This window comes from Lates calcarifer, linkage group LG8, assembly GCF_001640805.2.
Source record: "Lates calcarifer isolate ASB-BC8 linkage group LG8, TLL_Latcal_v3, whole genome shotgun sequence".
Classification (NCBI taxonomy): Eukaryota; Metazoa; Chordata; class Actinopteri; family Centropomidae; genus Lates; species Lates calcarifer.
Window position 1 is genome coordinate 25,727,176 of NC_066840.1, and position 27,626 is coordinate 25,754,801.

General features: G+C 41.3%; 1 protein-coding gene across 1 annotated transcript in view; it reads left to right on the top strand.

The window, feature by feature from the left end:
• The window catches only part of LOC108874588 (complexin-2), a 36,346-nt gene extending 13,251 nt beyond the window's left edge, over positions 1 to 23,095 (top strand). The window contains exons 2-4 of the mRNA XM_018663099.2: positions 8,458 to 8,614; positions 17,006 to 17,181; positions 17,393 to 23,095. Coding sequence (XP_018518615.1) covers positions 8,584 to 8,614; positions 17,006 to 17,181; positions 17,393 to 17,590 — 405 coding nt within the window. The 5' untranslated portion in view covers positions 8,458 to 8,583 and the 3' untranslated portion in view covers positions 17,591 to 23,095. The remainder of the gene's footprint in view (positions 1 to 8,457; positions 8,615 to 17,005; positions 17,182 to 17,392) is intronic.
• Positions 23,096 to 27,626: the final 4,531 nt, after the last annotated feature.

A 27,626-nucleotide genomic window follows, 5' to 3' on the forward strand; every position in this document is an offset into this window, starting at 1 on the left:
GGTGAACGTGTCGGCAGCGTTGGAGGATCTTTTGTCTTTTTGATTCTTTTGTCTTCAGGCTGAATGAGTTCGGTCTGAAAATGTCACCGGCTGTTTGACTCCACTCCATCACCAGCTGCCTTTTCTCCGCCTGGTTTTGTTCTCCCGACGCCTGTTTGTTTGTTTATGTGTTTGACTTTTTAGCTTTTACATGTTTCATGCAAATTACACTTCTTCATGCTCATTCATCTGCTCTGAAACACTCCGCATGAGTTATTTTGTACCGAAGAAGTTTTTTTACTTCTGGAGATGATTCGTGTTTTCCTGTATTCTTTCTACATTCTGCCTTTTTCAGAACTGGACTGTGGCTCTTATTTTAATCTGTATGATTCTGGCTCTTCAGTAAAAAACATTCATCTGTGGTTTCTGGAAATATCCGTAGCTGCATCAACAGCATTCGTTGGTTCAGTCAGTCATTCAGTCATTACACTGTTGAATAGACGTGTACAGTCTGAGAGATCGTAGTCTGATTGATTGGCAATGCCTGCTTCATGTTAAACTGAAAAAATGTCAACCACATTCATCATCTCTGTCTTAAAATGTGATCTGTGTCCAGGTATGTTATCCAGATAATAATCAATCCGATCTTTCCTTTGCTCCCGGTGTTTTTAACATGTTCTCCTCACTGAGATCAGATCTCCTGTCGTCGGGAGGAAAAACCTGTGCATGAGTAATTTGAGGTGTCAGCAAATCAAAGACAGCTCTGTTAGTCAGGTCATGTTTACTCCAGCCTGAGTTCAGCTGTTAAAATGACACCTTCATGTCGCCTTAATGTGACTCTAATCCAACAATTAGCTCAAAGTCAAACAGTGAATTTGAAGCAGGATCAGGTGACAGAGCTGACGAGTAAATACCTGATATCTGTTGTGTTTCAGGGACTCCTCAGATTGACTGTGAGTGGTTTGTCTAATGGCTGACAGCCTGAACGGTGGCTGAGCTTTGGGACTCGGCACCATATCGATTTCGTTGTTTGTCATCTGAACAGATGGCTGAGTGAACGCTCCGTACTGTAGCAGCTAATTGCACCATTAATTACATAATATTCAACACACTCTGCTTCCAGTGGGTTTCAGTTCTGACTCAGTTTCTCTTTTCCTCTTCTCACCTTCACAGTCACCTACAAACCAGAAACGTTACATTTGTATTAATGTGTTTTTCCTGGATTCAGATCCTGAACGAGGTCCCAGCCTCAGACCAGAATTACCCAAACAATGGGAGTGAGATCAGTGTGGGCAGTGGTGAAGCAGATGGAGAGAAGACAACAACAGAGAGTGTGAATCAACATGAGCTCAGTTTTCATTCATATCTGAGTGTAAACCTCCACAGGCCTCTTACTACACAAGGTGAATCAATAATCAAACCTTAGATGGATTGATCACCATTCACAGAGAGCACAGATGAAAAACTGACGACCACAGGACGGAGAGCTGGGAGTTTATCCGGTGGCTTTGTCTCAGTTTCTGTCGTTGTTGGCTGCAGCTCTCATTGACTTTAAATGAAGCTTACTTATTTTAAATCTGACAAACATGGCTGTGGTAGCACTAAAGGAGACATGATACTAACGACGAAATGATGAAATGTTGATACTGAATGAATCAGTAAAATATTCACAACTAAAATCTGACTCCAGCTTTATGAACCAGTTTCCTGGTTCTGTTCAGACTCTCACAGCTCCTGGTTCAGGTTCAGAGAAAGTCTGGTTTAATCCAGAAACAGTTCACAGTGACTCAGACACAATCTGTTTATTTACACTGAACTTAAACCATCAACTGTACATTTCAGAAGATCTTTTTTTTGTGTGTTTAATTCCTGAAAAACAAACATTAGAACAGCAGCTTCACCGAGTAAAAACAGACACATTACCAGTTCAATAAAACACCAAAAGGCAAAACAACACGTCAGAGAAACAGACAACCTGAGAAATGAGCAGAGACCAGACACAGACTGGATAAATCTGAAAATGTAATTCAGTTACAAACAGTTGTTCTGACTGAATATAAAGTAACTGAAAACTAAATCACATCCAAACTGACAACAGAGCAACTGGAAGGAAGTCAGCGCTGTAATAAACCATCTGAACTATTATTAAAGTATAAAATATTCAGGTTAAAATTAGCTTTCCTCAATGTGACGTCGTTTCACTGAAGCTCCTTTAATGTCTGAGGAGGTTCGGTCACTTTTAAAGCAAAAAAATTAAATGCAGTCATGTATCCCTCCTCTGCCTTCCAGCCTGTGCTGAGGGAATCATTATCACCATGAAGTCTCATGAATAAATAACGTCGTCAGATCTGAGAGCCAGGCCCCAGCAGCTTGTTATTAATTCATTTACCCACGTCTCCCAAATTTATTTTCTGTCTTTGGTGACTTTTGCATCATGAATGTGTCATTTTTTACAGCGGACTGCAGTATTTATAGTCAGGAGAAACAAAGTGAAGAATGTGTGTTGTGTTTGCTGAAAGTGTGTGTGTGTGTGTGTGTGTGAGACTTTATTTATTTACTGTTGTTCTGTCACAGTGAGATGTGAAGGAGGGATCAGACTTCCTGAGGTGGAGCTGGTACTGAAAGTAAAATGAGTATGTGGCCAAACAGAGAAGGAGTAATCATAACTGTAAGACCCAATCAGGAAGTGACACCCAAGTCACTTCCGTTCTAAAAGTCTCAGTTTCTAAATGAAATTAAAAGAATTTATTCAGAAATATAAAGCAGCACGTTGGCATGAAGGATGTCGTACCATGGTTAGTGTCTGACAGATGAAGACGGAGTGCTGTGGAGGAGTCGTGCTAACCTGGTGTGGAAACAGCTCCTGTCAGGGATCCATCTTGGTTCATTCGTCCAGCTCGCTGTATCGACTTTCCCATTCAGGTCTGACCGAGCGTCCCCAGGGTCAGCTCGCCAAACACAGGGTGAAAGACTCCCTGAGGGCAGAGTGTGTGAGTGACTCCTGCTTTTTAACATCGGTCCTTGAAAACTGGTTAAAGGGGACAGGAGCATTTTACCTGTGATTTATCTTCGGTGACTGATTCTGCACAGGAAGACTTTCTCTGAGTGCGTTAGACTCTCAGCATCTGTTTTATAAAGCTTCATTTTGATCTTTGAGACAAAGTTTGCTGGAATCAAAATGAATCCAGACAGTAAAGTTCAGAGGGAACCGCTGATGCAGGATAGATGTGGTCGGTCAAACACTGATGGGAATGTTACACTAATGCAGCTAATGCTGTGGGAAGGTTTACAACCACTGTTACCACGGGATGAACGTTCACTCTGCAGGTGAAAACCTCGTATCTGCAGCTCTTTGTTTCCTCCCATTTCTCACATGACTTCATCTTCTCTGTCCAACCTGGAGAATCCACCTGTTCAGTCCTGACGTCATGACCGATGTAAATCCTGTTTCCTGGACCAACGACTCCGAATCTCTCCTGCTTTCAAGATGCTGCAGTGCTGAGTCCCGTGTTTTAGAAAATGACTGAGCCTTTTTCAAACGTGAGTGTTTCCTGTATTTATGTGGAGAGTTTATGTAGTTGGAACTGAGCACCGTAAACAGGGAAAGGACGTCAGAAAATATTAAAAGACGGACGAACATGTTGTTGGTTTTGTTCTTTGGAGCTAAAAAATGAAAATCAGCAGAATTGCAGTGATGAGTTTTTGGATGACAACAGCAACATGGAACCAGAACATGTTGCTCTCTCTGCAGTGGCTGTAACTCCTGTAATGGACCTGTCATCTTTGAACTGAAACCACACGTATTTAAAGCTTTTCTCTCTTTTTTTTCTTCCTTTCTTTCCCTCGAACACGTTTCCTTCGCCTGTCAACATGCTACATTGACAGACTCATGTTCGCCTTCCCGAGCTGCTCCCCGTCCCCGTCTCCGGCCGTGAAACTCGGAAACAACTTCCAATTAACTGGATAGGATCAGTCCGCTGTCCTGCCTGGCCCTGATAACATTATCCCACATCACGCAGCGCTGCCAGCGCCTGGATTATGAAATTAAAAAACGAAAGAGAAGAAGAAGGAGGAGAAGAAAGCGTGGTGGAGGATGGAAGGAGAATGGCTGGGTGCTGGGGGATGGGAGAGGAGGATGGGGGGAGGTTGCCCTTGGGTGCTGTCGTTCGTCAGTGATTGTATGGTATATTTGGCCCTGTGTGAAAGGGAGGGTTATGTAAGATTTTAAAGCTCCTCCACTATCACCAGAACAGAGAAGTTCAGTCTGCTGGAGAGCTGCTTCAGCTTCCAGTCCAACGCTAACCGCCCACTGATAAGCTCTTACATAACGAGCTGCCGTTCAGGAGGCAGGTAGTGACGCTCCTCCACGTTTCACATGATAACACCGCGGTGAGGTCTTCCTGTCTCCTCACATGAGGGATTCTCTAAGACTGTGTTATGTTTCTGTTGGGGTGGAGGAGAGGGTGTTTGAGCAGCACTGATTTAAATCTGTTACACTGATTTATTATAAACTCAAGCTTCAAATTAAACTGCACCACACGACAAAATACATACATAAGGCAGAAGTTTATTGTGCTGGAGAAGCTCAGTATGTGTCATTAAATAAATCAATGTCTAATCTACAAGATGCGATCAAAATTTGAGCCTTTGACATTTGGATGCCCTCCCTCTGTTGAATTTAATTTTGGGGAGGAGGAAGAAGTCTCAGGGAGAATCCAAAGTGTAGAGCAGGTGGGGAGCGACGATTGTGTCGGTGCAGCCAAAAAACTCCATCTGAGCCAGAAGTCGCCTCAGAGCAGTGCACGAATTCACTGTGCACAAGCCAGTGATGTTGTGATGAAGACGAGCATGATGCACCTTCTTCAGCCTTGGAGACTGCAGCACAGTGCTTCCCTGCTGTCAAAGCCGTAGACCCCGTCCTTGTCGTGGACCTGTTGACGGAGATCCTCACAAACTTAACACACGTGACAAACTGACTGCACTGGTGAGGTCGTAAATAGGTGGATGTCGAGGGTGAGTATGTTGTGAGGGCTGTTGTGTGCAGCTGCTTTGGAAAAGGAGAGAGGAGAAAAATGAGAGATAAAGCAGCAATAAAACAGAGAGGAAGAGGAAAAACAAATGAAAGAGAGATCATCAGTAACAGAGAGGGAGAGAGGAAGGTGTTCTGAACGTTCAGAAGAACGAGTCGACAGTGAAGGTTTCACACAGGCTGAGATAATCAATATATACTGTCACAGATCGTGACTTTAATGTCAAGGTTAGGATCTGAATGCCTTCAATACGTGTGTGTGTGTGTGTGTGTGGTGTGTTGGTTGTGTGTCCTCTCCTTGTCTCACAGCTGAATCTTTCCTTTATTCCATTAACGTGTCCTTGAGTCTGTTTCTGTAACGATAAGAGAAATGTTCTGCTGTCAGGCCTCAACCACCAGAGGCCACACACACACACACACACACACACACACACACCAGCAATAGAACAACAAACACACAGCATCCTGTAGAATAATGTAGAATACAATCATGCCTCGTGTCCTCGTCTTCTGTTGTTGAGGCCTCAGCGTCTCTTCGGCTGAATGACGTCATGGTTTGAAAGAAGCAGGATAAGAGCTGGACCATGAATCCATCGATCAGAACAAACCTGATTAGATCTGTTGTTAAAACCTGTGTCAGGAAACATCAGCTTCCTGAAGGATCCTCACCTCAGTCTGGGCGATATGACAAAAGATCTTGATCGTTGTCTTCTCATCAGTCTCCTCGTCTTTCGAGCCTTGGCCTGCGTCCATTGGGGTGTCAGTAACGCTGTTTTTTGTATCTCCCTCTCCTGACGTTCTGCTGTTCACGGCTGCAGTCGTCCGAACATTAGCTCGTGTTGCTGCTGCTCCTACACTCTGTGCTGGGAACATTAACTTAACCTGACGTGGCTCTGCCTCTGTTCCAGCCATGTGATTGGTTTGCCACAGAGCTGTTCTCATCGGCTTTACCTGTTGTCTGGACAGAATGAGTTCTATCGACATTGTATCGACCGTGTCTTATATTTCTATCAAGGAAAAGTTGTTTCGTGACAGTTATCGTAATCGGTTCATTGCTCACGCGTGGCCTGTCACGCCTCAGGGACCCCTCGACCTACCCCAGCAGGAGCTCAGCGTCAAAGGTTAGAGGCTGGACGAAGTGTTGGCCCTGCTACAAACATAAGGTGTAACAGGAAGTATAACAGCAGTAAGACAGGGCTTAAACACATCAAGTGATTTCTCCTGTACGAGCAGACAGGAACTGGCAGAATCGTTTCCGTCAGGACGCCTTTCAGCCGTGATGTGACCCACATGAAGCAGATAAACACGTCTGAGTCCTGTTTCTGTTTCAGGACAGTTCTGAGGTTTTGTTCATCAAATAAAACCTCATTAGTTTGAGATAAAGTCATTAGTTTGGGTGTCATCCAAACAGCCTGTGGAGCATCCACAGAGACTCTGCAGGACATCAGAGATCCTCTGATGATAATTCAAACATTTATTTCATCATTTTCATCTATTTTTGTTGTTGCTTTGCCAGAACGTCACAGTGACAGTCTCCTCCCTCCTCTGTCACCTCATGCAGTTTTAATTAAAGGTAGATTTAACTTCAGGTGGAACAAACGCTGACCGACATGTTTCTATGTGACACTCACAGCAGGAATCCTCCATTAGAAGACATTTAATCTCCTTTTTACACCTGGACATCGTTACACACATTTACAGTGAGTGTGTATGTACCTATGTTTTTATATACACACTACACACACTGATTAATGTTCGCCTGTACACACAGTTTACTGTCCCCACACAAGGTTAAGTGTGTAGCTTTTGTGTTTCTTGTATTTTGAGACAGTGAACATTTGTGGTCCTGTTAATGAAATCTTGTGTGTGTGTGTGTGTTCATTTTGCATGCCTGCACGTATGTGTGTGTGTGTGTGTGTGTGTATGGAAATGAGGTGCTACACCCCCAGAAGCGCTCGTTCACAGTTACAAATGGATTGTCGTCCCGCTCGGCCTCGTCTCTCCTGTCGCCTCCCAGAAAAAGCTGTGCAGCTCAATCTGCCGTCCCACCGCCCCGTCTCATCCCGGCCCTATTCAGTGCCGGCAAATATTGGTGTAGAGAAATGACACCAGGTGCTCGGTGAAGGAGAGCGGGGAGGGATCCGCTTCAGAATGGAAATGCTGTTCTGGTTCGCCAGCTGCAGTAAATGTGGAGGATTTCATGTTGGTTGAAACTGGTGCAGTCAAACAGTTTATCAAATAGATACAGTGTGTATAGGAACACAGCGCAGGGCATCACATTCAGCACAAACCAATAAGAAACCAGGCTCGACCAGGAGTAATGGAGGCAGCTGCAGCTTCACTCACGGCCACTGTCCGACTGTGAAGCTTTTACCATCATGTAAAGTCCAAATCTCTCTGCACTGCACTCCCTGTCATTTCTACCAGACTCCATTGCCAAAAACAGGAATTTTACCGAGCAGAACTCAGGAGCTGCTGAAATACCACTGCCTCCATCTGTTAGTGTGTTTGTGTTACTGTGTGGTACTTTTACTTATGTAGAATATCTGATTACTTCTTCCACCACCAAATAACACAAACACACTAACAGATGGAGGCTCAGTAAAATCCCTGTTTTTGTCAATGGAGTCTGGTAGTGATATATAGAGATGTTTCTGGTTAAACTAAAAGGATCTGACTCTTTAATAAAAAGGTCTAAGGGGAGAGTGGGGCCTACAGAGTAGAAGATAGTAGGAGAAGAAGTCAATTTGATTCTATAAAATGGAAACTACACGTTTCATGTAGCCACGATGTCCTGGACCAGGAGGTGACACTGACTGAATCCACTCCTCAATCACTGTACTGTGAACACATTTCAGATTTAGTGGTTTATGTTGATGTGTGTGTCACAGTTCAACAGAATGAGTGATTGCATTACCAGGAAGAATGGAAATGGAGGCGACGGCTTGTGATTGTTGTAGTTTATGAAATATTAATGAGCAGATATGGATGTGACCATCTTTTGTCGTAGAGGATTCGCTGCAAGTGTGTATGTGGGTGGATATAAGCGGATTTTCTCAAACTGTAGATATCCTGGATGTTTGTCACGTGTGTTTCAGATTGATCCAAACAAAAATCGTTTCATTTGCCATGAAATATTTATGTCCAGTTGGAAAGAGAAGATGACTGATCCTGTGGTGTTGAGTTACAGACGGATAAGTGACACGGATCAAACGGCCTTGGTATTGATCCATGTGCTTCCCAGAATGGGATTCCTGTCCCAGGGGTAAAGGTTGTTAAGAAGATCCCCATTATCTGTTGTTTTAACATCAGTGTGATCAGCTGTGTCCAACACTGCCGAGTACTGCAGATCTATTGCTGCGTTTAGTGTCTGTATTGATGAATTCGAGATGAAATCGTAAACTCAACACTTTCTTGAAGCTGTCCATTGTTCTGTTCTCCTCTCTTAGGTCTAGCAGCGAGACACTGAAGACGCTCAGCATCACGACAGAGGAAGGAGAGATCCCAGGCTTGGTGGCTACATGCTCAGCTCTCTTTGGCTTTGAGGAAAACAATCGTACGAATCAGCAGGAACCATGGATTTTGTAATGAAACAAGCTTTAGGTGGTAAGTACTCTGCAGCAGTAAACGCTCCTCTGCATGTCCATGTGGGAATACAGGAGTTGATTTTCTGTGGAAGAAGCTTGTGGTTTTTTAAGGTCTGTTTGGGAATAACTCAGGGTTAAGGGCCTTGCTCAGGGGCACTTCAGTAAAGAAGTGGCCTTCACTGTATCTTCTGTATGTGAGAACACAGAACAGTCTTTTTCTGTTGTGCTTTTCCATCTCACTAATGTTCTCCTGCAACGTTTCTACCTCTGGTGGGTGAGAAAAAAACCTCATCTCTCTGGAACAGAGGGCAGGAAGGAGGGGAACAAATATGTTTACTGAGTGTTTAGCTCTGCTGCCTCGCAGCAATAAGCTCCTGCATCAAACACCACCAACCAGCTGTAGGTGGAGTTTGGATGTTCTCTGGCTTCCAGCAGCTCTCTCATGTCTGGAGCCAGGAGGTTGGTTTTGTTTGCAAAAACTCAAAAAGATGTGTTTTGTTTGCACCTGTCTTGATTTCATAAGAATCCTTTAGGGAACCTCCAGGAACCATTTTAAACATATGGTCCACATAGGTCCTCTGAGGATCTTAAGATCCTTTATCAGGTTTTTTGAGGAAACCTTTTTCTTTTAGTTTATTGTTTTATGATTGTTGCGGTAGACCAGTGCAGTAATTAGAGCGTCCTCTTTAGAATAGAAAGTGATGGCCCTGTAGAATATTCAAGGCTCTTTTGGTTTTTGTAGTATTGATCTCCAGAATATGACTTTACAGTGTTTCTTTTGTTTTGGAAAATGATATTTCCTTTATATTTCTTTTGTTCCTGCTGCTGGCTTCCATCAGAATCCCAGGTGACTTGTACATTGACCGAGGTTTGATTCATTCAATAAGAGCAACATAAAAAAGCCTGTGTGAATGTTGTAGTAAGTGAGGGGCCCCCGGGGGCCAGAGGTCAATGCCTTCTTAAATCAACCCTCTCATCTAGTTTCATCAGCTCAGTGACCAGCAGCCTGAATGAAATGAGATTTACTCCTTCACAGCTCTCCCTGCCTTTCTCCTCCCTCTTTTCTTTCTACTCGTCCCTTTCATCCCTCACCCCCACGTTTTTAATTCTTCCTCTCAGGTTTCATTCTCTTTGCTCACCTAAATCTTTCCTCCTCCTCATCTCTCTCCTGTGTTTTCTCTTCTCCATCCACTGACTGAAGAGAGCTTTTTGCCTTTTTCTGGTGTAAAGTCAAAGCAGATTTTAGAGGTGATGTGATTTTCTGTCGCTTCAGCAGCAGATTTCTAGATTTATTGAGTTAGATTTTAAAGGTTCAGATCAAAATTAAAGGATTAAAGTCAATATTTTTAGATTTACTTGTTTCACCTGAGGTGTTTTTAAATTGAATCATGTGGATGAAAACACCTATAGACAGTCAGATATGGGTTTGTGTTGAGACCTCCCTCCATCAATTCTTCTATCACTCTATCCCTCTTCTTCCTCCTCTGAGCCTGATGTAGCTGAATTCTTCACATTCTCTCCTCCCTCTCTGCCACAGGATCCTTGCAATTTACTCTCCTCCATCTTTCTCTACTCAGGTCCTACTCCTTCTTCCATTTTCCATCCATCCATCCTCCTCTCCTCCAGGCTGCGATCTTAACATTTATCTTCTCTATCCTTCTATCCTTGCATCCCTTCATCCCTTAACTTCCATTTATTTCTACCTCCACCTCTTCTCTCCCTCCATCCCACCCTTCCCTGTGTGTAGGCTGCTATCTCTCCACCCTCTCCACCCTCTCCATCCATCCATCCCAGGTTGAGGTGTTGTAATTTACCTCCTGTAGAGGTGCGGTCTACTGCTGTGACCTTTTCTCCTGGAACAGACTGGCATTTATTTCATTGGGACACAGCTGGCTGTCCATGAATATATACAAGCAGCTGCACACACAGAACAAACACACACATGCACACTGATGAACAAAAGCAACACAAAACACACACACACTCACACAGATGAGGTTTCATTTGTGGTTTTAGTCCCAGGGGACAATGAGACCATTTTGTGTACAGCAGCCAATGGGAGTGCTGGTTTGATGTGGGTGTGTCAGGACGTCAATCTGACAACAACCCGCAGTGTTTCTCATGCATAGAAATGACTTTGATCCATTGATTTTCAACACGACCCCCCCCCCCCCCAAAAAAAAAAAAAAAAAAAAACACAGATTCACATTGTTTTTTGGTAAGTCTTTATCTTAGTCCTGTTCATTTTCATTCTTTATTAACACATTTTGAAGAAATCTTGGATGAACTGTTTCTTACATTCACCATTATGTTGTTATATCAAAATGAATTAGCTGCACTCAAACTTTATCTGATTTAACCTGATGCAGACACAGATACATCCAGACCTAATGTCATTAGATGTCAGACACCTCCTGAACGTTTCATTGGTGCAGACTGAGGTATAGATTTCAGCTGCAGGCCACAGATTGTATTTACTGGTTGCTTAATTAGAAATCGGATTCATCAGAGTTTCCATGTTGTGTTAGATTAATCAGTCCAGGACAGAGCTGCAGATCCATGAACCTGCAACAAGTCAGTTCACAGAAACAACTCAACTGTGTTTCAGTTTCTTGCTAAGCTAGTGGCTTTAGGGAATTATAATGGTCAGGTCATGGCAGGATACTTCCACACCCTTAATGATGATATTTAGCAAGTTAATGTCTCAATATGCTACGCTAACATGCTAAATGTTAATCAGTTATAACGAATACTGAATAATGATTTTCTTTGCACTGCATCTTGGCCTGATCATCAAAAGGTTGTTATTCATTCAGCCAGATAATGTGTTGATGTTTGTCTATTTCTTGTTGGAGAGGTTGGTGTTTGTCACAGAAATGGAAGAAATCTGGTGATTTAATAGTTGTTGTTTAGGTTGACTTAGAACAGTCTGTTCAGCAGTGCTCATTTTATCTAAGTTTGTTATTGTTTTTCCCTGTTGCTGTATGGTACGATAGAACCATTCTTAATTCTACCCACAAAGCTTTGATTGGTCAACAGGTTGTGTAGGTCAACCTTCTGCTGCCAAAACAAACTCTGACCCATCAGGGCATGGACCAGGACCTCTGGGGGTGTCTTGAGGATCCTGAGCTGAAGAATGACAGAGAAAGTGAGGATTGTTAGGAGGAAAACACAAGACAGAGGAAGTCAGAGAGACAAACCACGGGCCATTTACTCCCCCCTCAGCTGGTCAGATGGATAGCAGTGCTGCTGGGTAATTTGTTAGGGGTGGAGGGGTTTGAAAAATGGAGCTCATTTAAATAATGGATGACCTCCCCTGCAAAATTACGCCCTTATAAGTCACATGAGCATGGACTGGCTGAAAAATCCGCCACATCAATCAGTTGTTTGGGCAGCTGTATGGCCTCATGGTTTGATCCCTGCTCACCAACCAACGTGTTCTGCTGAAGTGCTCTTGAGCACCATAAACCATGCAGTTCTGTGTAAAGTCTCTGGTCAACTAATCAACCTGCCTGTGGCTTCCTGTTATTGCACCATACTCCATCTTTGTCCCGTCTGCACAGGAAATGAAACAGCAGGCTCCACCTGCCTGGTCAGGACCAGTTCGCGCTGATCTTTCACAGATTATCTTTATATCATCTTTTATTGGAGCTTCTTTATGAGAAAAGGCGAGGTTCACGTGTTTGATATCCTGGTGAAGTCAGAAAAGGAAGGAAGTACAGATTGGGAACAAAATAATGTTTCGATGGCATCTGTCTGACTCGGAGGAACAGGATGTTGAGAGTCTCAGAGGTAGGAGCTTACATGTAAATAACAAATTTCAGATACCCACACTGATCAGACACAACATTAAAACCACTGAGAGCTGAAGTGAATAACACTAATCATCTCATTACAATATAATGTTCTCTGCATCTGTGGGACGATCCAGAACAAGCCAGATCCAGATCCAACTCACAGGACCCAAAGGATCTACAGCTAATGTCCCAGTGTTAGACACCACAAGACACCCCCCAGAGGTCCTGTCAGGGCATGGACACAGGAGCTGTACATGATAATGGTTTGCTTTGGTCTAAAGTTGCCCAGTCAGAGATAATCATGGTTTCATCACTCCACATCTAAGACAGAACACTTCACTCCTTAATCAGCTTCAACTAGATCTACTTGATCAGTCAGATCTCATCCTCAGGGGCTCCCTGCTACCCACTGTTTGTCTGTTTGGGTGTCATGCTGTAACCATCATGTCACCGTATCTCAGCCTCTTCAAATTGAGAGCTTTTGTGCATTAAAACCCCTTTGGCACGATGACGTGGCCCATGGAAAAGACTGAATGAAGTAATGAGCGATTGAATGCACAATAAAAGGACTGGGGCCGTTTGAGCACTTAGCCTTGAATTGCCCACCTTTGTCTGTGGAGCAAATCTGTCAGCTGGCCTCTAATGGACTGATGGAGGAAGTGGAGGAAGGACAAGAAGGAAAGGAGAGGAAAGAGGATGAATAAATGAGTCCTAACTGAAGAGATTTTAATGCATTAATGTGATGGTTGTGTGGTGACAGAACTGAACGCTGGAAAGAAATTCAGAGGAAAAGAAGTGAAAAAGAAGACTCAGATTAGTCCTAAAATATCACTTTAATAGAGGAAAAGGGAAACAAAAACAGAGGTGGAGGGACGAGGAACAGTAAAGGACACATGAGAAGGACAGAGGAGGGGAATGGATGGATGAATGTAGGGAGGGTGAGAGGGAATATGTGAAGGGTAAAGACACTGATAGGTCAAAGAGGAAATCCTCCACCTCTCTGGAGAGTGAGGTAATGACTTCCCCATTTCATTTTCCATCTGAAGCCTGTCATTCTTCTCTGGTTTAGAGATCACCTCATGCTCATGTACAGTAGTTTACAGTTACAGAGTCCAGAATCAAAGGAAACCAAGGAAACTCTCTACAAATGATGCCCTGAGGTTGAATCCTGATCACTTTGTTTTATGACATTCTCATCAGTCTTAGCTGTTCTGTGCCTTTATTGCTAATTAGCAACATGCTAAACTGACATGCACATAGTAAACATTATACCTGCTAAAGATCAGCATGCTTATATTTACATCCTGCCCTGCCACTGAAGGCTACATCCACAGTTTTCAAGCCCCTAAAATGGAGACTTTAGGAAACACTGCTGACCACATTTTAGTTTGAAGACTCAGGGTTGTTTTTTAGTCTGGACAGGCAGAGACTTTTGGAAACAATAGAGTGGTGTGAGTCCTAAAACCAGGAGGTAAGTTAGCATGTTAACACTTCCTGTTCCCTTGTCCCAAAGTCAACGTGTTTCTGGTTAAATGTCTGAAATAAGGTCTGTGGTTTTAACACAAGCTCAAGACATTTTCAGGTTTTATTCTCCGACATAAAATGGGTCAGTAAATCCCCCACTCCTGATGTTTGAAGCTTTTACGTGTCTTAAAAAACGCGACCCATTTCAGCCTTGACTACCAGTGATGAATGTCACATACAACAACAAATTACAAATGACAAGCGTTGCTGACCTTGGTATCTTTGCCAGCAGCTGTTGTGCAGTTGCACAACCTTTCAATTTAATTTCTAATATTTTTTGCAGCTAAGCAACCAACTACTAACATGGTCAGTCAGATTCAAATTAAAAACTGTTTCAGATTAAAACATATTAGTGTGAATGTAGCCTGAATGTAGCATCACAGAGCTGCTAGCATGGTTTTAAACTCTTAGCGGGCGTTAGCACCAAAACCAGCTCTGCATTAAAACAACTGAATATGAGATACAGTAAATGTTCAAATGACACAAATCTTCATATTTACTCCTTTAAACTTATATTTGCAGCACAGGTGAAACACAGAAAACCCAAGGACTTTGAAGAGATGTGGAATTTACAGATCTGAAAAAAAGAAAATGTCCATACTGTACATATGTAATGATATAAGCAGTGACTGAAGTAATGCATGGACAAGCTAATATGTGTGTACTTGCCCTTTATATGTTTGCATACTCACATGCACGGTAGTTCCAGTACATATGGTGTGTGTTTGACTGTTTTAACATTATGAAACAGCCACTACGGACAGTCTGACCTTAACCCAGCTCCCTGATGAGTTCAGGAGAACGTTTCACTAACCCCCCCCCTCCCACCATCTGTGTGCTAATTTGTCATCCTCAGGTTAGCTGCCACCACACAGCGCTGCAGGGCAATTAGTACCACTGTATGAGTCTGCAGCAGAGCGACAGGACCGGCCCACCCCAGGGTTCACAAACCCGAGGGAGAACCATGGCGTCCTTAACAGTCACATTTCCTCAGAATAATACAGCATAGAAATGTCTCTTTTGGCTCAAAGAGGCAGTAATTCAGGTTTTTACTGCCACATAACACGAAATGACCACAATATATCTGTGAGAGTTGATAGGGTTGGTAGTCAATAGCAATGACTGAACCATTAATGTTTAATGACCTCTGCGGCTCCCAGATTTCTCTTCCAGTCATCAGCTGATTCAAAATGTCCACACCAGGCAAATTATCAGCCTTAAATTCACCCTCAGAATCTGACAGGGCTTCTTTCACTACACCCCCATCAGAGTTACAGTTTGTCCACCCCAGAGTGAGTCAAGACTCAACAAACCCAGTCAAGACTTCAGTATCCACAGCTGACAGTTTACCTGCCGAGGGAGTTGTGAGCTTTGGAGGATGTAATCACAATCTTCTTTCAGTTGCCTAACCATTACTACACCTTACTAATCACAGTCTTTCTGTAGCCTTAGTCCTTCTGTAGTTAGTGTGTGGACATCAGTAACTTATTTTGATAAGTTTGTCTTTAGCAGCTACATATCATGATTTAATGTTTCAAGGCATTTTAATCTTTGGCCCACAGAGCAGAAAATACACAACCCCTCTTTGTTTATACCTTTGTTTTTCCTCAAATACTCTCCTCAGTGGTGAAACATTCAGCCCTTATTCTGGTTCTGACTAAATAAAGGAACTAGATGGCAAACTAGGCCACCAGCTATGAGAGGCTGATCAATACCCAGATGAAGTTTTCTCTCTGCTGGAGGATCCATAATTCATACACTCTCAGGTGGTCCTGTATTTACTATCGATCAGAGGGAGGTAACAAGAGCAGTATCGATAGGCCAGAGGGAGTCGCTTTCACATCTAGAAGGCAGCTCCTGTCACGGATGGAGAGGCTGGTTTCAGAGCAGAGGAAATGTTTTGGAGGTACCTCTGCCTGTCCTATGGCTTTATCTGTCATCATCAGTGAGTTTTCAATATCAATTTACAGGTTGGATATTATTACAGTTCCCAGGGTCCAAGGTGATGTCTGCAAACCGCTTATTTTGTCCAACCAATTTACAAAGATTTTAGAAATGGCTAGTGCTTCATTTTCTGTTTATTAGCCAATCAGTCGATTAATTAATTGACCAGTTATGTCACTCCAAGCCCCATCTCCTTCATGTGTATCCACCATTAGCAGTGACACTTTCTGTGGCAGCACAGTGCGCTCTCCAGTTTATGCATCATGAAGCAATTGATGAACACTAATCTATGTCTAATAACTCGGGTATAAGTCAAAGCGGAATGTGTTACCTGGATGCTGAGGTACAGGTAGAGCTGACAGATGGTCAACACTGGGTGGAAGAATGTGTCTTCTTCCGTCTCAGTGGTTCTTTGAGACTTTTCCAGCTGGCTTCTCTTCTTCCTTCGTCTTTTCCAAGACGCCTCAAGAATTTTTAGGAAGCCCCGTTGCCATATAATCCTTAGAACTGCTGATGCAGTGTTTTCAAAATGACAGTTGTGGGTGTCTGTGTATATGTGCTGTATTGTTGGTGTTTTCATTTGTACAACCCATATGATTAAACAGATTCTTGACAGAAGGAACAACTTTTCTTGTTTTTTAATCCTTGAGTTCTTGCACATTCACAGCCCTTCCAACACAACCAAATCTGGCTGTAGTATAATACTGTAGTCTGTTCGATCCCTACCTATGGTTTTACTTTTTGGTCCAGGATTAGTTCCTTTTTATTCTCTGAAAGAACAAAAGCAGAGGATTGCCTGCCCAAAGTATTGTCTGTGTAGGTCCTCAGTCATTCAGGTCATGGTAGTCTTAAGTGCTACAGCTGAGGTTAGGTTTCTTGAAGACCTCTCATCTGAAAGGCTTCCTCAGTTCTAGAGGCTGGTTGGTATTTAACCTCTTGGAGGTGGCCCTGAGAGTCACTGTCCCACCTTGTTGTCATGTGAGTCATCGGGGTCACATGAGCCCAGGTATGAATCGTTGGTGGGTCAAGTATTGAAGCTAAACCACACCAGTATACCAGACCTGAGGTGGCTGTAATGACAAACATGTTCCCAGAGTGAAAGGCAGCTTGTGTTTAACAGTGATATCTGTGTTTCTTGTGACCAGGGGCCACCAAAGACATGGGTAAGATGCTGGGTGGGGAGGAGGAGAAGGACCCGGATGCAGCAAAGAAGGAGGAGGAGCGGCAGGAGGCGCTGAGGCAGCAGGAGGAGGAGAGGAAGGCCAAACATGCCCGCATGGAGGCGGAGAGGGAAAAAGTACGGCAGACCATCAGGGACAAGGTAAGAAAACACTCATCTGGTTTTAAAAAGACCTTAGGGTTCTGTCTTTAAGCGTTGCGATACGAGACTGTGGACACCTTTCACAGTTTCGGTCTTGGTTACATCCTGCTAAGCAAACAGCTAAATAAACCCTTTTAATAATTGTCTTATTTCTCATTCACCCTAATTTTCTATCCGTGTGTTCATCACTTCTTGTCCTCTCTCTGCTCAGTATGGGCTGAAGAAGAAGGAGGAGAAGGAGGCGGAGGAGAAAGCAGCCATGGAGCAGGCCTGTGAGGGGTCGCTGACACGTCCGAAAAAGGCAATCCCAAGGGGCTGTGGAGATGATGATGAGGAGGACGAGGAGAGCATCCTCGACACTGTCCTCAAGTTTCTGCCCGGACCTCTACAGGACATGTTCAAGAAGTAAAAAAACAAAACAAAAAAGAATCAAACGAACCCTAAATTCAGGGTCCAGTCTGGCCTGGGGCTAGGCTGCGGGGCAAAGGGAGGAGGGGGACTTTGTGTCAAGGAAGACAGACTGGGGGACTTGAATCGGTTGGGGTATTTGTAAGCCTGAGGGGTATGAGTGTAGATCTGGGAGATGTAGAAGTCACTGAGAGAAAACCGGATTTGGGCGGGATGGGGGGTTGGAGGTGGGGGGGTTCTTGCCAAACTGTTAGAGGCTACACACTGCCTTTCTAGAAATCTTTTACTTTGTTCTTTTCTACTCCTCGACGACTGCGTCATTCTTCCCCCTTTAATTTGCCACAGTTGCTGTACAGCCTCTCAACTGCCACTTAGCACACTTCTTACTATTAGTATGTTTTTACACCCATTAAGATCAGACATTTTGATTGGTTGGCCATCAATGATGACCAATGGAGAACAGTATTCCCTAAAGAAGGGCAGTGGACTCCTCTGTCCTCCAGACTCTGTGGTTTTTCAAACGGCAGTGCCACCATGTTTTCCAGTAGATGGAGCATGTTTTTATTTATTTCAGTGGGTGTTTTCTACTTTTATGAACCTGGTGTAGGTCTTTATATTAAAAAGAAATAAAATCAGCATTTGAGTTTTTAGGACATGTGCCTTCATATCATCTCCTCTGGCAGAGGAATTGTAAATGAGGGTTTCATTTCGAGTCAAACAGGTGTACAGTTGTTGGTAGCATGTAGACGCGTTCAAAGACACAAGATCAGACACTTTTGGAATAATGTATTTGATGTTTGGTTGGCTTAGCTGGTGTATTTTAGAGTTTCCAAAAGTTTAAACTTGGGGCTTCTGGAAATTCCAGACAAAGTTTTGAAGGCTTAACAGTCAAAAAACAATATTTTAAAAACAGAATTCACAGGATGCGAGCTTCCAAATATCTGTTTGCTGGAGAAAAAAGGTTTAATTTCCTTCCTACTTCCACCTGTAGTTTTACTGAAGATAGACTTTCTAAGCCTGTCAGCTGGTTAGAAAAGTAAAATCTTGAACACATCAAGAACTCATGTCTGTATGTGAATTTTAAATCAAAGGAGTTTTGGAATAGACGCTACTTAGGTCAAGACATCGTCCACGCAAGCAAATCCTTTAAATCCCATTTTCAAAAATAAAACTTCTTTTTGTCCAAAATAATAAATTAAACAAAGTAAAGGTCAAACCAAGTCATCATGATTTTAGGTCGTGTGGTCCTCATAGACAATCAAAGCATTAGCCACTGGAAAACAGTTGGGGTAGCCGGTATTGTTCATGTTGTCATTTCCTGTCGCACCATCTGTGATTGGTTAATAGTGGGTTCTACATTAAGCACTTGATTATTTATTGCTATTAAGTGGCTCTTAATTTGAACTATTTATTCATATTTTCTTTTCCTTTTTCTTGTTTACACATGAATGCAAGTATCAGGAAATGCCTGGGTGAATGTGCTGCCAGTTTATTTTAATGCAACTAAAAATGTGATTTAATTCACATTTCACACTGAGCTGAACTTTCTCCTCATTGTTTAATGCATAAGTTTACTTTATCCATCAACATCAAGACCAAAGAAATACTGGTGAGACCCTTCTATTTCTTTCGTCATCGCAGAGACAAAGACATGCAAGTCCAACTTGGTTTTTATTGTGTGCGTGAGGCCCATTCAGCGTGTGCATGCATCCCAAAGACCACCGCTAAAATAAAATGATTACTCTCCTGTTTCTGTAAAAGTACTCCACGGCTGAATAAGACCAGATGATTTAAATGAAGACTGAGCCTGAGAAAACTGGTCTGTGAGTTGTCGCATCTCACTGCCTGAAGAGCTCCTGTAGAGCTGAGTATATTCTGCATCCTGCATCTCTTAATCCAACAAAATATCATTGTGATTTGTTATATAGCATTTAAGTAGATGTGCTGTAAATGGAAACAACCTCTATTTAGTGAAACTACCTTAATATATGGACATGTATCGATAAAACAAAGCATGTTGGTTATTCCTAAATGATCCGGTGGCTTCTCAGTGGTTAGTTATGCAGCGATGTACGATTAATACATTGTTCCATGAGTTTGTAATTTAGAATACCTTTAAGGGTTAATAAGACTAATGATGAAGTTGTCATAATCATTATACAAACATTTTCCTTCTTTTCATTTTCTAGCTCAGATAGGATTTTTCACTAGACAAAGCCATATTGTTTAGATTGCAATAATTACTTAAAATGATAAAAAGAGAATATTTCAGCATTGAAAGTTAAACGTCTCATGTTTGTTTTCTGTTTAAAAAAAAAGAAGAAGAAAGATATTTGCATATCTGTTTGTAAATCCTCAGCATTCTTGTATCTTTAAACATGTATACTAATGTATACACAAAGGAAATGTTTGTAGAAGAAGAAGAAGCCATTGTTATATTTGTCTCAGTGTACTACATGTACTGTAAGTGTGTGTGTTTCTATGTGAGTGTCTTTCTACGTGTCTGTGACGTGAGACCATGTCGTTGATTCATATAGTCCTGGTTTATACTACGTAAATGTGTCTTCAAACTACTTTGTGCACAGGCAGAAACTGGGGCGGCTCCCTGGTTGTGCCATGTCTAAAAAAAAGAAAAGAAGAAGAAATACTTAACACATTCCTTTCAAATGTTGCGCATGCAAATGTTTGGTAGAGAAGAGAATACACCAAATGTCAAGACAAAAAAATAGACAATTTCCTGTTTCTGTAGGAGTCTCCAGGCAACAGAATCTGTGCATTGGATCCAGAAAGATCAGCTGTGATGGGCCTGTTGAGTGTTGGATGTTCTTTGTCATCTGAGTGGAGGACTGATGAGGTTTAAGGCCGTGATCACACAGGAGCTTGGTTATCAGCTGTGGCCATCGCTACAACAAACTCTAGCTGTGTCTAACTTCATAATATAGTGGGTTCACAGTCAGAGATGTCAGACTAAATTCACTTGTTTTGGACACAGCGATTAAAACCATATGATCAGTTTAGCACAATTGCTAAAGCAGGTTCGTTCCAACAGATCACAGCTCACAGCACAGTACAAAATTCCAGTTCGTACAAGTTAGCGCCTGGATTTCTTGTAACAATACCACCAATTTGCAGTTTGGTTTGGTCTGTGAGGTTAAAGCAAAATGAACACACACACTGACATTGGGCAGTGCTGTTGATGATGATGATGATGAAGATGAAGATAATTTGAACTTGTTGATTCTCCAAATGATCAGCAGATTAAACTCATCCTCTGTGATCACGGCCTGATGACATCAACTCTAAGATGAACTGAAGGCTTTTAAAAAGAAAATGGGGGACGTGCAATTCAAAAAAAGAAGAGATACTCTATTTGCTTTTTTTGATAACTTGGTGTAGTACTAAAAACTGTTCTCCATTATAAGTACATTATGCTAATTTTCATGTCTCTATATCAGAGACCAACCTGCAGAGAGATTTATTTAAATGCAATCGCACTGCTCATCGTCATAAACTACTCACCCATGTTGGAATAATGCATGAGTGCCAGCAATGTAGGATAACATGGTTGCAGTGCAGAGACAGAGATGGTTATGAGTGTTTGAGTTATCTGAGGAGAATCACTTTGACTTATTTGATTTATTAAATCAACACAGGGATTCTTCCTGCACCCAGGGCCAGGCCAGTTTCACCTACAGCACATGGAATAAGCTTTTTCAAGCCTTGTATCCCCCCGGGTGGATAGGGAAAAAGAGGGGGTACATAAAACCTGGACTAGTCTTAATTCATGGGCCCTTCATGGAAACTACAGCCATACATCCTCTGTATGTAAAATAGTCTCTCAGCGGGACTCGTCTCGAGGCGTCACAGCATGTGAACTGCCTTTGAAAAGGGCTATTACCATGTCATCTGTATGTGAGGTTAGTGGTAACTCATCTGTCGCATCTGTGCTTTGTCCTGACGTGATGTGTTGTTGTTTTAACTCACTCTGGTTGCATGAGATACTTCAGTGTGGAAAACTGTGTTTGTAGAGCAACATGTTGTTTTCAGAGCCACTCTGGGTTCTCAGATTAGACCCAATCCTTGGTTTTATCAACAACAGCGTAAAAGTGAGGAGTTGTTTCTTTGAGTAGGGGGGTATGAACAATAAGGATTATTTTACACGGAATATATAAACTGTATTCCTAACACAGGAGTAGATGTGGATGAATGGAAGAGATGAAAACCATGAGTGTATATTTTGAAATGAAAGGCCTCAAAGACATTAAACAGCTACATCAGATCTTGGCTGGTGTACCTCTGAAATGTCTTAACTCAAAGGCTACCACTCAAGCTAAAGAGACTACAACTGAAAAAAAAAACAAAAAAAAAACTGGATTATCAAAGCATCTTCTGTTGTCAGGAGCCCAGAAACATCTGAGAAAAGATCCGAGAAACAGGCTTGGCTCAGAACTGCCATTTAAAACACACAACTCATCACAGTTCCCTCAAAAAAAGAAATAAAATAAAAGATTTTCCATTAGGTTTGGTGATTTTCCCATTAATATATCAACACAAAAGAATTTATACTGGCAGTGTGAAAAAGATATACCATAGATGTTTACCTAATAAATAGAACTTTATTAAATGCAATGAGTGACTGAGATGGAGAAAAAATTTCAGAATAAAAACATTCCTTAAAACTTTATTGTTCGAGGTTGGATGTGACGATGACGATGCCATAACGCTTGCCTTTTTCTAACATTTCTGTGTAAATATATGAATATTATTGCAAAGGCCCTGCTGAATCCTGCCAATAGATTTAGGCGTTTCACTGAGATGTCACGTTAGCTCATCTCATTGCCATGTTTACTTTCCCTCCAGGAGAAGTTGAGATTTTGTTGAACTCTGAGCTGTGAGCACAACTTTTACTGTGAAGAAAAACTCTTTGAATACATTCCAGTCTCTTTGGCATTTGCACTAGAATATATTGAAATGTTATGTTGTCAATGTTATGGCATCTAAGGAGTAATCACAATCAAATGAATAGTAAAGTTGAAAGGCATGAGAGGTTAAAAAAAAAATAAAAATAAAACTGTCCCACCACCATGAATCATGGCGTTCAGTACCCATGGTAGGTCCCCAAAGTTTGTTCCAACCTATACAGGTTTGCTGATGATGTGACTGTATACACATCATTACACCACCAGCTCCATTCACTGGCTGGTGAATGGAGCTGGTGGTATATATATATATATAAAGCAGGGACAAACAACTGAAAAGGGGAATGAAGTTTTATTCCTATAACTGAACCATGAAGGTTTTTCTTTTTAATTCAGGGTGAAAATAATTTCAGGGTGCAGAGGTTAAGAATGTAAAATATGAGTTCTTTTGCTAATTTTTCCTTAATTGCATGTCATATACTCTATGTGGAGCCCAATCACTGTAAAACTGTCTCATCATTGGAACTGAATCATTCTTTTTGGAGATTAAATGCATAACACTAATAAAGAGGTTTCTAAAAAGCTCACCTCTGTTTTTATTCTCTGGTTTGCTAATCTTCTACTATTTTTGCTGACTTTCAGGTAACACCTGCTTTTTACTGGATTTGTAAGGTTTATTCAAGATATAAATGTTCAGACATCAGAGTTTTAAAAAATGTATTTCCTAACTTGGACAAAAAAAAAAGTGGTGAATCGTCATTCTGTAGCACTAGAAGATCAAGAGTGTTTTCAAAAAACTTTTAAGATCATAGATGAAAATTGGTCTAGTTTTATGATAATTGGGCTACTTCTTGTCGATCAAAACTGGCAACACTGGTTTTGAACCAAGTGACATAATTAGAATAATTCCCAGTTAATGATCTGTTGCCTGGTATCCCCCACCACCCACAACACAGCTGTTGTTTCAGTCGATGAATTTGACCGTCGCCAGTTTAAGATTGTCAGTGTAAACACTGTAAATGAAGTGAAAATAAAATGCAACTCCAAAATCCAACAATACCCAATACACCTGAACTATCCGCGAGGGCGTCTCGCATTTGTAAACCTTAGCAGACGCATGGGTGGAAGTGTATCGAACTGTCGGACGTCATGGGTCACGTGATGTTTTAGAGAACGAATCGAGCCGAAATACAAATCTTCACTTCCGGTTTTGCCATATTCTCGACAGGAACCTTGTCAGGCGAACATAAGTACTATCAGGGGTCTTAGAAGTTTGCTTTTACTTCCTTCGGAGCCAAACAACAACAGAAAGCCGCCATTAAACATCCAGGACACCTACGTTCATCAACTGGAGTCAAGTGAACTGCAGTTTATACTGATACAGACACGAGGTAAGCAACAAACAAAGCTGGTTTATTTACAGGAGTGTTTACTCGGGATCATTGCCGCTCTATGAAGAGTTTTTGTTATTGTTGTGGATTTAGTTTACTTTAAGGGTTGTCGGAGACACCTATATAGATAGGTATAGAAATTTGAACAGCAGTGATTCCGGAAACAGTGAGGCTCTGCGCTCCCATTGGTTCATTACCGGAAACTTTACTCAGCTCACTGGCGACATCTACTGCTCAAGTTAATGTGTAGCAGCCAACACATTCATGAACTTTTTAGTATCAATAACAGGTCAGTCCAGCTGCTTACCACTGTGCTTTTCATTATATCACTGACTCATTGAGGTGGTCACCAAAGCATTTTGAATAGATATAAATACCCTATATAAGTCTAAATAAAACTGGTCATTGAAGCACAGAGCTGAAGAATTTGTTGTTTAATATTCCCCCAGTGACTGAGCTGGTTAATTAAAGAAATCTCCTGTTTAATTAAATAGTTTGCTCCATGTTCCAGGGTATTAATAAAGCTCCTGGTGAATAAATTAATCACAGAAGGCACAGTCAACAAGTGTATACAAATCCCACAAAAAGCCTCAGATTTTCATTGTGTCTGTGTGTTAACAGTTGATAATGTTACAGTATCCGAGACACACAGTCACTGTACTGACGAGTTTCTGTGCAACATCATCAGGGACAATGGATGGAAATGTTCATTATCCCTGGAAAGAAACCTAGTTCCTGTGATTTACATTGAAACTGCAGGAATAAGACAGTTCACACTGTTACTGTGTGTTTAAGGCTGATTAATGAACATTGCTGAGTCTGTGTTTGACGTGTGTTTAGAGTTTCAATTTAAATGTGTGTGTCGCTAGCTAACTGTTTTGTATATGATACAGTTTATAGAAATTACCATATATTCCCGTTAATCCCCTAGCGACAGTTGATGGAGGAGCAGACTGATGGACTTGGATGGAAATTGTGCCACATTGTTGTGCTTATTTATGTTTTCAGAGAGTAGGACTGCTAATGTTACATTTCAGATTGAAGTCCAACAACATAACAGATCAACGACACAGTAGAGTTGTGGCGGGGATGTACAGGCCTCAGTCTTCAGTGATTATCACAACTGATTAATTATTTCATCTATTAAGTTTCTGAAAATAGCAAAAATTGTCTTCTGGTTCATGCTGTCCTGTACAAACTGCTGTGTCTCTGTGCTGCCACTGCGTCCTTCTGTGTTTTCTAACTGAAGAATTACCAGCGGTGATTTGCTCTTTTACAGTCTTGTTAATCCTGAATGAAAGGCTCGCTGACAGATTAGTGTGTGTGGGCTGTTTGTAATTTCCAGAGACCAATAGACTTTTCTTGTTCCGGGGCTTTTGAATGACAGACGGCGGAGAAGTGGTTTTAGTGTGTTTCTGTCTCCTGAGGAAAACTCAACACGAGGCATTAACATATGGAGGGAGAGAGATTAGCTGTTTGTTTCAGCCGACGGTCACATTTAATGGGGACGCAGTAAATGCCAAGAACAGAGGTTGTATAACAGAGTGTATATGTGTGTATGTGTGTGCAGTTTCAATCTGTTTTTCTGAAGGCAGACATACACACTGTGTATGTCAGAACAGGTATAATTATATTTTCACTGTTTCTGCTCAAAGTAACATCATAAACAGACATGAGGGGGAAAAAAATCACATTTCTGTTCCTGTTTTTTTATCATTAAATGTGAAATATGAAATGCAAGTTTATTTTTCATCTGTAAAATATCCTGTCAGCGCGTCAAGGTCAGTTTAGTAGAATATTATCTAAAAAATTAGCTTATATCAGTGTTTGTGTTTATTCACTTCAGAACTCCAGTATCAGTCAGACAACACTACCAAGTAACCAACAAAGTAATCTGTGATTAATCATTATCAATGTAGGTATGCAGTCTGCTTCTATTTGAACCAACCAACATGTCTGTTGTTGTGTCCACTGCAAGTTTTGCTTAATGGTACTTCCTGTAATAATAAACTTTATTTATATAGCACTTTTCAAAACACAGTTACCAAATGCTTGAAAATGAGTAAGATAAACAAACAAAAACGCAATGTATACATTTGCAACCATTAGACACAGCATTGACATAATAGTAGCAATTGACCCTGTCTTTGATTTCTTCATGGGCATAGACAAATCTAAAAAGACTCATTAGAGTTCAGCTTTAGTAAAGGGAAGACATATGGGTCAAGATGAGGAGGCTGAGAGAAAAGAAAGAGAGTAGGTGATGAGATGAGAGAGGCGGAGGACATACTGCCCTCTGTGTCCTGGATGGGATTAGCATTACAGAAAAATATGTTCTTAAGTTTTTAGAGTGGAACCTATAGGCTCAATATAACAACATTACAAACCAGATATAATTATAGTGTGATAATATAGTGTTATGGTATAAATATACTATGCTATAAAGCACAATGTGGTGAAGTTTTGTTCTGTTTGATGACATTTCTGTGATGAAAATCCAAATGATTTAATCTCAAAAACGAAGATAAAATAAAGAAGGTGAAATAATTTTACACACTTTGACAGGATAAATGTGAGGAGACATACAGAGGAAGAGCTAGAACAAAGAGTGGAGGATGGAGAGGGAAATTAACAGAATGTCATGTTAGAAATGGGAAGATTGAAGAAAGACAAGGAGATGACAGGGAACAGGTTCTGAAAGTAGTGAGACAAAAGAAGCTGAGGAAAGGAGCACAGGGGACATAAAGGAAGAAAATCCCCCACTCACACAGACATGCCATCACCTGTTATCAATAGGTGATGCTATGACTATGACTTGCTTATTGGCATGTAGATGTCTTCAAGCTGGGAGTTTCAAAGTTTGGGCTAGATTGGACAATGTGTCTGTGAGTTAAAACAACTTTCTCCTCGATGACAAAGCATTGAAATTCATTTCACCACCACAGACACAACCCTCAATGAAAACTTAAAAGCTTCACAATTTCACATCATCTGGTGTCTTTAAATTGTACTGACCAAATTTGAAGTCGATCTGGTAAAGTGTCTTGGAGGAATTTGTTAAAGTATGATTGCTGAAAATAGTCAAAAATACATAAAAAGTTCTTATTGGATTTGAAATAGTGGGCTTCTTGTTGGGTTAACAAAATTTATCATCCAGACCTTGATATTTAATGGAATTAGTACTGAAAATAGTAAGAACTGATTAATCGTGTCTGTTAAATCAAAAAGCAAATATTTGGCATTCTTGGTTTAAATCAGAATAGTTGTCTTTGTGTGTGGACAAAGTGACTGTAGCTCTCCTCACCCTCTCACCAAACAGTATCAGACACATCAGAACCAACAAATGCTACTAATGTTTGTTAAATGTTGTGGTTCAGCCGTGATGTTAAATGTTTCTCTGTGTTTTCATGGTTAAACTGTTGATGAGGAATAGGTAGTAGTGTATTGATCATTTTCCTTTGAATGTTTGTCTTTAATTTGCTCCAGGTTTCATCACTTCTTCCAAAACATCGTCCACAATCACTAAGAAATCGTCCATGATCGGAGAGACATTGTTGAGGATGAGAGAGTACCACGACCATTTTGGAAGTCTTACTATACTATGACATTTTTTGATCATTTTGGAAGCTTACTATACTATGACATTTTTTGACATTTTGGAAGTCTTACTATACTATGACATTTTTTATTACTTCATTTTTTTTTTTCATGCCTTACTATACTATGA